This window comes from Pleuronectes platessa, chromosome 3 (assembly GCF_947347685.1).
Source record: "Pleuronectes platessa chromosome 3, fPlePla1.1, whole genome shotgun sequence".
NCBI lineage: Eukaryota > Metazoa > Chordata > Actinopteri > Pleuronectiformes > Pleuronectidae > Pleuronectes > Pleuronectes platessa.
The window spans coordinates 21,270,534-21,283,027 of NC_070628.1; the positions used below are offsets into that span (position 1 = coordinate 21,270,534).

The 12,494-nt window shown below is 41.2% G+C and overlaps 1 protein-coding gene across 1 annotated transcript in view; it reads left to right on the forward strand.

The window, feature by feature from the left end:
* Positions 1–4,533: 4,533 nt before the first annotated feature.
* pkd1a (polycystic kidney disease 1a) overlaps positions 4,534–12,494 on the forward strand; it is a 64,206-nt gene continuing 56,245 nt past the window's right edge. The window contains exon 1 of the mRNA XM_053419338.1: positions 4,534–5,069. Coding sequence (XP_053275313.1) covers positions 4,795–5,069 — 275 coding nt within the window. The 5' untranslated portion in view covers positions 4,534–4,794. The remainder of the gene's footprint in view (positions 5,070–12,494) is intronic.

The window sequence follows — 12,494 nt, forward strand, 5'->3', positions numbered from 1 at the left end:
AGATTCTACTTGAATAGGAGGTACACAGGTAAATTATTGTTAGAGTATCAGTGATTTATTGTGTTATATCATTATCTTATATTTATCATGTTTTGAGAGTAGTGTTATTGATCCATTGACGTTTGGGCTTTTTAATCTTACAGTTAATCCAAAGACTAGCATAATTAAAAAAAAAAATCTGCTTTATTTTTAAATTATTTATTATAATATTTAATAATATTTATTTTTATTTTAGTAACAATTGTTAAATAAATAAAATAAAGAATTGTATAAAGTTTTATTACGTATCCAGTGCAAACGATTCATCATGAATCCTGTTTAGAAGAAGTGTTACTAATATCGAGTTGTTAATTAGCCAGGAAATGTGTCGCAGTTAATAAACATGTTTTATATCCTGTTAGAAGCAAGACCAGGCAATGAGTCTCCAATCAGTGAGAGTTGGTAAATAAAGCAGATCTGTAATCATTGCTGAGTGCTATCCTACAATAAGAGGAGACAGAAGTTAAGTAACATCTCTTTTGCAGCACAATATTATTGTTATGATAATTTCGTGCTTTCTCTCTCTTACCCTCTGCAGGTCTCTGTCCCTATAGTCATCTCCCCCCCCCCCCCCCCCCCCCCACATCCTCAGTGCCCTATCCTTCAGCCTGTGACAACAGCTCTCTTCTCTTCCTCTTTGCCATGTGCTTCCATCTCCCTCACCCTCTCAAGACCCTCCTCACTCTCTCCTTCGGCATTCTGTCCTCATCCCTCTCCCCTCCGCTCCCCCTCTCTTCCTGTAGCCCTACAATAACACAGACAGAGGCCTAAGTAAGTGTTGTTTTCCTGGCCGGGCTGGAGGACCCTCCCTATAACCAAACAGAAGCCAAGCTCATTTTTATTTTCCCCCAGCCCAGACTGGGCCGTTCCTGGCCAGACACATACCTTATAAAATACTGCGTTTCAAACATAAGTGGTTCAGTAGGCCAACTGCAGTATTCTGTAATGTTCAATCGAAATGTGTACATTAACCGATATGTCAGTTTTGATCAGGTCTCACAAGTAGGACATGTTGGGTGGTAAACATCCGTACCCTGACATGATGAAGACAATTTTTCGGGTGTCAATAAATATGGAATAGAATATTTCGAAAAATCACATATTGGCTTTAAGGCAGTAAACTTCAAATACACTTCTCCACACATATATCTATGTATATTGTTTTTAGCTCTGTTAGCAGCATGGCTCTAGAGATGGAATTGAAATCGATGTTGGAAAACAAAATGCGTGACATTTTTGTGATTAGATGATTAGATATTTCATTCAAAAGTCTCTGATGATCCCTTAACTTTTCTTCTAGCACCACCCTGAGTTGACATTTGTGGCCTTCAGCCTTTATAAACATTAAATGGATCTATGCCCCTTGGTAGGATGGATTATAGTATTGAAGTGAAGTGTTAGCTTCATATCGATCAGCCTCATCGTTACCTTGTGTATAGTGCTGTTTATCATTATTACTATTTATTAAGTGTCAATCAAATTCTATTTGGATAGCCCATATAAACAAATCACAATTTGTCTTATGGGGCTTAACAAGGTGCGGCATCCTCTGTCCTGAACCCTCAACAAGAGTGAGGAAGAACTGCCAAAACAACCTTATTATAGGGAGAAACCTAGAAATCTCAGAGAGAGCCACATGTGATGGATCCCTCTCCCTCGACGAATAGAAGTGCAATAGATGCTGCATCTAACTGAGCACATCAACAAAATTACACTATTTACAACATTACTTAAAAACTGTTTTTAACACAATAGAAAGGTGTGTCAATGTTTAAAGTATTAACACATAAGAAAATGTCTGATATTAATGAAGGGATTAGCAACGACAATTGAAATGGAGGAGTTAGTGTCAGTAATGGTAGAATGTTTGTGGGTTTATAGTAAATCAAGCATTCTTGTTGTAATCATGGTCCATGATCAGCTGTCACCATGATCACAATCCATCTCCACGCCCACAATAACGATCCACCATCATGATCCACAATCAGCTGCCTCCACAATCACCATCCACCATCACGATCTTTGAATCTTGATCCGCCATCAGGATCTGTTGCCACAAACACAATCACCACAAACAAAGCTACATAGAGACACAAGCATGACTGCCTGACATCCAGAACACCATTCAATTTAACCAAGGCTCACTGGCTAACTAAAGTTACCAGGATAGCTTTATGTACAATTTGAGTCTGTGAAGCCCTTTGAGACTAACTATTATTTCTCTGCCTGCTTGTCACTGATCATTGTAAAAACACAAGAATACATGAAAATCTCCTCGTGTTAACTGCCTCCACTTCTTTCAGCAAGACAGCACAGCTACACCTCATTGATTAGAGCTATCACAAGCTCAATATAAACATTTTCTGAGGAAGAATCTAAAGCATTAGTCTGGAGGACTGAGGCAAAATGACGTCAAACACAAAGGTAAATGTAGGCTATAGAGGAGCAAGGACCCTTTAAGGCACTTTGGTACCATTTTCTCTGTGATGTCGATATATATTCATAGTAACATCTCTATTTTCTATCATCTTTTATCTGCTCATCCATTATCTTGTAATATTTCACAATTTAAAGTCTATGTTCACACTATTTTTTACTCTAAATGTCAATGTTTCCAAAGCTACTAAATATGCTAAATTCAGTTCTGCAGAAATTATATTTTGATTGAATGGTGCAGCCAAGAAAACCTCCAGTCTAGGGTTTGAATAGTCACTCAATCTGAATATGAAGATTCGATAAAAAGTTGGGAAATAAAATGTGTATAGGCTGTAACTCTGTGGAAAGCAGATATTGAGGGTTTAGCGCTGTTATTTCTTGCGTTATATGAGAACATAGAAATGATATACAATGCTGTTATTTGTCCTGGAAAGTAACCTTTAGGATTATTTGGCCTAATTTCAACCACTTGTGCATTTTGCTTCTCAAACATGAACTCTGCAATGAACTGCTGCCAACGAGGACAAGAGAGTTTGAGAGTCGCTGTGGGGAGTTTCTCTTGTGTAGCGCTCCAGATTCCTGCAGGGAGGCTGGGTTGGCTCCGGCCAAGTCAAATACCAGGGAAACACCTCCAACACGTGCCCGTGCCACTACTTTCAGGACATACCGCAGAGAGGGATGGACGGCTGGGGAATGGGGTTTCTAAAAGGCCCCAAAACACAAGTTTGGATAACTGTCACTTCACAATCAGATCATTGGGGAGCAGTGTCATCGTCACACTTCTGTGAGATGAAAACTTCTCGTGTGTGTGGGTGAAGGAGGCCACGCAGCAGTTACATCACTGCCTCAAGATGAAGGACTCCAAGGCGACTGCTTCAAAGTATTCTCTTTCTTTTTCAGCAAAGCCTTACATTTGATTTGTCCTCTGATTTATTGTTTTCCTATGAAATCATTTCGGGATTTATGCGTAGAGGCGGTTTAAGATACGTGGTACAGCTTTTGTTAGCAAAGACAAAGCTTCTTCTCTGAATTAATGGAATTTGGTTTCCTTATCCATACTTGAATATATTTAAAAGATCATAACTGCAGCAACAGATTCTTTTTTAATTTATGGCTGAAATTAAATGATGGATTCGTCAACCTATCAGGTATGTTTAATGCCGCAAGCCAAACTCCAAAGGTTCCGGTACTTAAAGTATTACCACCCGAAAGTCTATTAAAATTCGGCTTGATGGTTCTTTCAACAGGGAAAACTCTTGGTCCAACGTGCAAGTGAACATTCAAACCGAAAAAACCTGTGGTACAAGAGTATAATCTCTGTGTTACCATATGGGAGGAAGCAGATAACAGTCTAGGTCACTAGAAGTCATGTTAAGGTTCATCTAATCCCAATGCCAGAGACCAGATGGGAATTTATATCTCCCAACATAAAACATCCTAAAATAATTCCTGCGGAGGCCTCCAGACTGCTCTACTTTGGTTCAGCTTATTTTCCTCGACCAAGGAGGTTATGTTTTCATCAGCACGGGTTTGTTTGTGTGTAAATTAGCAAGATTATGCAAAAACAACTTGAACTGATTCCCCGAACTAGATGGAAGAATCAGTTATGATCAGGGCATCAGAACCCATTCAATCTCACTGCAGATCCAGATCAGGCGGTGGATCTCGCATGTTTTCGCACTTTCTTCAACATCGTGAGAGATTTTCATTGATCTCTCAGAGAATAATTAATATAGCTGATATTTATGAGATCCAAATAAAAATGGGGTTTTAGTTTATTTAAATGTGGTGTCATCAGGGGACTGTTAGGCCTCGGCAGAGGCATCTGTTTGTTGTTAGTTATTTCACAGTCGTGTTTAATACAACATTTCAATGTTTTCTTTTCTGAAAGTTAGCCTGTAAATTCAGGTGCTTTGATTACAATGCAAGAGAAGCTTGAGGCTATTTAACCGTGTATCCCTCCTGTGATGCACTGTAGCAGGTTCAAGGAGACAGAGCTGTGCCAGGTCTCAGCGGTGGTGCAGGGAACTGCATGCAGTGGAAGGAGGAGGAGGAGAGAGGAAGTTCTCCCAAACTTTTTTCTCCCCCGAAAGAGTGGTTGAGACGCTCCGTTAGATTTTCAGAGGAAAGGGGATCCGAGCAGACCTAAGGGAAAACGCAGGGGACACATCGGCGTCTAAAAGTTGAACCCCTTCCTCTGTTTCTGTCTCCCCGCATGGGACACGCCGTGGAATAGCGGACGCGCGTTCTGTGAACTTTGTTTTTCTTCCCGGACTGAGAGGACTTACACCATCAGAGGCGATGCGATGTGAGTGAGCTATGCCTTGTGGAAATGGACTGACTTTATCCAAGCGAAAACATGGCGTCTGCGCACCGAGGTTCAGCTTCTTCTCCAGCCTGCTTGTGGCGCTCTGCTGCCTGGAGGCATGGGGCTCCGGGCCGCAGGGGGACGGCGGCAGGAGCTGCGGCCCCTGTCCCGTCAACTGTAGCTGCTCGCTGGCGGAGCACCAGGCGTCCTGCATCGTCAACTGCTCCAACATCGGGCTGGAGAGGGCCCCAGCGGCGGCAGACATCCCGCTGGCCACCAGCGTGCTGTAAGTACCGCGGGTTCGATAGCTGAGCCATGAACTGGGGATCAGTGCATGGAGTCACTTTCACCAGCTGTTAGTGGCTGGATCAAATTCAACACACTCACACATTGATAACTTTTTTCTACATTTTTTCCTTTACAAAATTATTTTCCCTTAATTTGTTTATACTTTCTACAAACGCATAAACACTGGATTATGTTCATTTCCACCAAATCCCTGTTTTCCAGTGGTGGATCTAAGATCTTTTATAAATCAGGGGCCACAATTTACATTCAGAGCCCAATTATATGTATAACATCCATGCACAATTCCAGAGTCAGTAAGGTATATATTCATTGTTTACTGTTAGCTCTATAGCTTGGATTCAAAGCCAAGCATCATTAAATATATATTGAAAAATCCTTCCTGGTTCTACACAGTTTGTATTGTAGATACAAATTCTTTACATATTGTCATATTTATCATTAGTAATTAAAAAGAAGAAAGTCTACTGATAGGATCTGCATAGGCACTTCAGAAGCCACCCAGTTTTCATCTGGGGCCAGCGCCCCCTCGTCCCTACCACTGGATCCGCCCCTGCTGTTTCTTCACACTATCCATCTGTTTTCCTGATCAATTAATAGTTTGAGTCACCGATGAAGCAGAAATTGTGTTTATCACTTTTGGTGCAACAAACGCATGCAAACATTATTTCTTACAATTTTATGACATTAGACATAATGATTTATCAATAAAATAAATTGATTTAAACAATAGTTAAAATCTATTGTTTGTCATGAATTTGCACTCCGACAGATGCGGGGATTGGATTAATGATGCCTTGAAAAACGAGCTCCAACGCTCTTTAAGGAAAATTGCTCAAATGTGTAAAGAAGAAAGATAATAATAAAAAAAACACTTTCCCTTTACTTGAAGTTGAAGGTTAAGTTTTGGGGCCCAGGCCTTCATCCGAGGCCACACTGCTTGTGTGTGTGTGTGTGTGTGTGTGTGTGCGTCTGCGTGTGTGTAAGAGAATGTGTCCCAGTCTGGTAGTTTCAGATGGAGTTGTTCACCAGCGAAGTGAACGTTAGTGCTTGAAGTGCAGATCAGTCTTCCGCCTCTTGTGCGGCTGCAGCGAGAACATTCTGTCCTGCGCCAAAGGAAACCATATGTTGTCAGTTATTTGTTTCCCCTCTAACAACCCTCTTTGATTTAACTTAAAACATTTACCCTAAATAGCAGGCCTATAATCAATGCAAATAACTTTGGAACCGGCCTGCCTCAGAGACTTGGAGCAGATAAACATATGGCCTATCGGGTTTTCGGAAGCAAAGTGAAACTGAGATTCTTCTCAAATAAAGACAGCATGCATATGTTATTGTTTAAGCCTTTTTTTCTTTTTACCCACTGTCTTATCTCAGCACGTTGTCACTTCACAGTTTTTCATAGTATTTGAAAAGAGAGGGATTTCTCCCTCTGTTGGGTGCAATGTTAATTAGATACCGATCTTGCTGCAGGATCTGTCTCTAATCAGGTCCGACTCAGTTGGAGCACTAATTGCATCAGTCCACTTAAACCTTCTCGGTCCCACTGTACCAGCAGAAGCCATGTGTGGAGGTGACCGACTGTGAGAGCAGTAGCTGCTATCAACATGGGATACATTGACTTTAATCACTTGTCTATTGCTCGTATACTCAAGTGGACCTGTCTTTGTGATGTCTGTCTCAGTAAGAGAAATGAGAGTGCAGGACAGAAGTATGATCAGAGAATAACTGTGGCCTCTTTCTGCAGATGTTTCCCAGCAGTTTGTTATTGGCCCTGTTGTGTGTAAATCTGAGACTTGCAGGACCAAACAAACCCTGGGCCTCTACTGGATTAGTTGTTAAAAAAAAAAACTGCTCACAGAAAACAAATGGCTTTTAAACATCAACTAGGAAAGATAGTGTCAATTAATAACAGGCCGACATTAGCTGGAAGATGGGGCACAAAGTCATTTTCATTATTGATTAATCCGTTGATCATTTGTGAAAAGACAGAGATAATATATAATGGCAAATTGCTGGAAGTAACAAATGACCTAAATACTAAGTCATTAGTTATAACAATTATTGCATTGATTCATTTTGAATTGAATTAGGCACTGTCATTCAGATCCTAATGCATCTCACCTCGATGCCATTATAGTCGATGTTGATACCAGTGATGGATGATAATTTAAACACTAACTTTACTCATTAGATACTTTGCTATGTAATGTAGCTTCACGGCTCAATGACATTTTACCACGGCTCAGATTCTCCTTATTTCTGCATCATCACCAATAGAGCAGTTATAATAATTATTAGAATTTTGAAATTTATTGAGTAGTTCAGCAGAGGCAGGTGCATGATGAGTGTCTCACATGGAATTGCTCTGGTAATTGCTTCTGCAAAAACATCTGCAGCGGGATGTCACCTTGGTCTTTGCTATGACTGTATTTTATAATGTGTGTGAGAGAAAGCAGAGGCAATTTCTAAGTACCAAGTTTCTTTTGTTGTTAGATCTTAACATTTATTGTATAAGTTTAATCTCAGGGGGTACTGTTGAGTATTTATCGTAATTGTTAAGCAGTGGCAGTTTTACCTGGTTTGTGGGTTTTTTCAAGTCGATGCCCTAAATCTGTTGGCAGAGACATAAAAAAACGTATTTTTGCCAATTCTGTTGGCCACCTCCAGATCATACCAACTTTTTTATCTGAAGGATTGGATTTTTCAACTGTTTCTCCCTTCCTAGATTTCTAATATGGCAGGTGCTGCATTATTACTGAAGCAAGAGCATGTCACCTAACAAGAAATTACATAAATTAAAGTAAAACCAATGTCACATCTGTCAAGTTCCAGCTTTCCTCAGTCCTTGCCTCTGTCTGGCCTCACACCTGAAAAACTAAATGATGTGCTGGTCGTGGAGCATTTGAACATATTGCAGTGTGCCATTGGGGAAAAGCATTCCCATTACACATTGGTCCATCTGTTCTATCCCACACACATAATAAAAATCTCTTAACACTTCATTTGGACAGTTTATGCAACTCTGAAGTCACTTCTGGGAAATGCCTGTGGACCAGACTCAGGTTTTTGAGACTCTCTGTAGCCTTTGTTTAGTGTGATGATAGCTGCGACACAAATCATCCGTGAAAGTAGACAGAGAAAGTGAATAAGACACTCAGTCAACATGTGTCTGAATGTGTAGTAAACTGAACTTCTCATCCGTTCACAGTGGAAGACAAGTGGTTGGTGTAACACAGCAGCAGAGTGCACAGATGTCTGTGTGTTTCCTCTCCGATTAATGTGACCACTCAGTATTTCCAACCACCAAATTGCTCTTATTTTCCTTTTAAACACACGGACACCTTTGTCAGTAGGTTATAACACATTTATACCGACGACTGCTCAGTCACCTTTCATGTATTCCGTTACTGTGCAAGTTGAGATGATATTTTATAAATCAATGAGAAACCTACCGTGTGTTCCAGGTGATGGGAACAAACAAGAAGTCAAAAAAACTAGAAGGCTCCAACTGGTGGATCCTTCTCAGGCCAAACTATCCCAGGATGCATTGCACTTCTATGACATACTGTTTTTCAAAATGGCACAAAGCTTTGAATGTGGCCATAAGACTATATATAGACTCTAATTCCTGTTCCAGTTAGATGGAGGGAAGAGATTTATTTTTATTTATGTCAAGTAGGAAAGTAGAGTATTCGTTAAGGTGCAGAGTACTTTCTGTAACACAGTGGATGGATGGGGCAGTGCACGGTTTACCTGGACTGTAAACACACTCTCGCTCTCACACATCCTGGTCCTATCTGTTCCGTTAAGGCTACTTTTGTGGTGTTACCATGGCAGCGGGATGCACACAGACACACACACAGACACACCGCAGCCACGGAGATGTGCTTTCGTGCTGTAGCGGAGAGCAGTTTTGGCTTTGACTCGTGTCGTGAGGTTTCACAGCTGTCGGACAGCCGGGACTCCGAATCTGAAATTCTCTCACTTTCTAGGTTCGTTCTCTATCCGTCTGCTTCTCCTCCTACTGCGGTGGTTATCATCCATACAACTACTTACACACACACACACACACACACACACACACACACACACCGACTTTAATGAAGTGGGAAAGGAAAGATTGAATGTACGGACCAGATGCAATGGGGGGATTTGTTGTGTTACCATGGCGATTCGAACTAGTGACATCACTGAGAAAAGCACAGACATTCCAGAAAGTCATAAATATGGGAAGGAACAGGGAGAGAAGAGGAAGACAAGACAGCTCCCATCGGCTCCTACTCTCTCTTTCTCTCTCTCTCTCTCTCTCGATCCGTTTGTGTCTGTGTTAGTAGTGATTTTTAAGTGCTAGTTATGCTGTGGTTCATTATTAACTCACTGAGGTAATGGTGGTGGTTACGTGACAGCCTAAAAAAGGAAGTGTGTGTGTGTGTGTGTGTGTGTGTGTGTGTGTGTGTGTGTGTGTGTGTGTGTGTGTGTGTGTGTGTGTGTGTGTGTGTGTGTGTGTGTGTGTGTGTGTGTGTGTGTGTGTGTGTGTGTGTGTGTGTGTGTGTGTGTGTGTGTGTGTGTGTGTGTGTGTGTGCATTTGAGTTAATGATGCAACATGCGCTTCAGATTGAAGTTATCCTTTGTGTTTTGATCTTTCTTACACTTTTACTGTGTAGTTTGCTCAGTAACAACCTCCAAAGTAAACTGCTGTGTCATGTGCACAGACTCATATAGTTGGCTGCAATGCCTCCTGCCAACCCTGTGCCAGACGTGATGGGTTCTGAGATGGAAAACACTTGAAAAAAAAAAAAAGTGTAGAAGTCCCTTTCCAGGTACCTTGTCCAGAGACATAATTGAGGTTGAAATGTATGTAAGATGCTGTTGCTGAAAAATAGAAAACAGGAGAAAAAGAAATTGAAGCTTCAAAAGCATCAATAAACACTTTACCTTCAACATATTTTCAATTCACGTAATTTATTTCGGCAGCTTTTAACCCTTCATGTAGTGACGCTCAGTACAGCTAATGTATATTCTGAACCTTATTGATGATGTTATTTATCAGACTGCAGAAGGGTTGAGCTTAAGCCATCAATGTATTCATGTATACACTGTATACAGGTCCCCTGATGGGATATATACATCTAGGGTTTAGACCTGCTGTGTCTGTGTAGCCTGGTTACTGGGTGAGTCATATATACTTAAAGATATCCCAGAAAAGCTCTCTGCTTGGATTTAACTGTTAACTTCCTTTAGAGCGAAAATAGAAAACTGTTTTGTTAGTCTCTCAACAGCTGAATTACAACTCTGGCAATATTCTGATGAAATACAAAGAGTCGGCGTCTACTTTTTTATTCCTGCCAATAATTAAATAGGAAATGCACATTTAGCCTCATGTCGTTTTCTGATGCACCTTTGTCATAATCAAAATATATGTTGACCTTAAACACGAGATCAACAGAAATAGCGCGAGTGCTTCCTCCCGTTTCCACGTCAACAGAGGAGCTTGGTCTCTGCATCTGTGAAGGTGGCAAGTTGAAAGAAATCAAATTAATTTCATACCACTGAACCTGAAAGCCACACATTAGAGGGATCCAACGAGCAGAACGAGCAGAGAGCACAGTAAAGTGGATTCAGTGCTGCATGCTGTCACCTCAGAGCGGAGCACGTGCTCATCTTCACCAGGGATCGTGTCAGCTGCAGACGAGGTGGTGCTGCAGGTTTATTGAACTCCTGGGTGACACATGTTGCATCAATTTATGTGGAGCATCCCGCTTTTACAAACGACAAACGCTGCGGTTTTCTAACAGTGCCTGCACACGCTGTTCGATTGCCTGGGGCCACATGCATAATGCCCCACGTAGGCTCCAGACTAGAAATATGCAGATGTGCTGTTTGTGTCCGTTTTGCACAGCAGTGCTTACATGCTGCTGGTTTATGAGTTTATCATCATTGTCAAACTATTCACATGTACAAGACTGACTTCCACTAATGTACACAGGATGCAGACCTGTCCTTAACCTGCTGCCACACGTGAACACGCTGATCCACCAGTGAGTGAGCACAATGTTGGTGAATGCAGCATAGCAATCATGTTGTTGAACTGGAAGAGGCATCAAGCATCACAAGAGTAGCCTCACACACTTTTTTCTTTTTACAGCCACACTACCAGAAGCAGGCTGGTGTTTTATAACGTGTGGTTGTGAGAAGTGTCAGGACCTTTCCTAATATTGCTGCATGGGAAATATTTTGGAAGCACATTTCGATGCACTTGTTTTCATTTAGCATTTTTGCATCGCTGTCTGCACTGTGCTATTGTTACTATAATGTAGGATATTTATCCTTGGTAATCCACACAGGTGTTGAAAATTGAATTGGGGTGGTTGCTATGTAGTTCCAGTCCGCTACTATGATGAAATATTGGGATTTTCCCGACAGCGACGAACACGTCAACAAACTGTCGGCAGTATGGAAGGAAATGCTGCTGGTAGCTAAGATTAAGATTAAGATTAAGATACATTTATTGTCCCACACACATGCACACACACACACGACATGCAAGGGGGGAAATTTGTTTTCTGCTATGACCCATCTGGTGTACACAGGAGGACACACAGAGCAGTGTACATACAATTAAAAGCCATACAAGACTCATGCAATACATCAATCAAATATTTAGGAGCTTGTTGTCCACTGTATCTGGTCTGGTATGTAACACAAGGTTAGCATTCGGGCAAACCACCTTGGATTGAACCCATTCTGTCGATATTGTGTGTTTTAGTATTAATATTAGCTTAAGGCTGTGCCTGAGTATAAACTCCGGGAACTGTTACACCACGTATCACACACTCTGACCTAGTGTTAGTGTTCAAAGTACAGAAATAGCTTTATTTTACTGATGGAACGAGATGCCGCTGCTGGAAGAACTGACCAATTTTGTTGGTTTTTCGCCGACCAGTTTTGTGGAATATGCAACTGGGGCAAAGCTGTTTGTCTAATGGCATAATGCCTGTTCATACTGAGTGTGACTGCACTGTGTGTCACCACAGAGTGTGAACAAATGCATTGGTTAAAATAACATCAGTGCTGTTTTAATCAGTTAATCTTGTTCCTGCTTCTTGAATAGTAGCGTAACATTAGTTGATGGAAATAGTTCAACAGCTGTTTTTGTCTGTTTTCTGGTGTTTAGCTTGTAACAGAATATGTCCCTGTCTGTGTTTATGTTCTTTTTATTTGATGCTTTGCCGAGAAGAACTTCTGTTTCAATGTGATGGTTTATGTTTTGATATTGATTGAGAAACCGCAGCTGATGACAGCTCGCTGCTGCTTATTACATTACGTTTCTTTGGCAGATGCTTTCGTTCTAAGTGACCGTTCAGTAGATTGCAACAGTGTGTGAAAGATGCGTCCACACGGT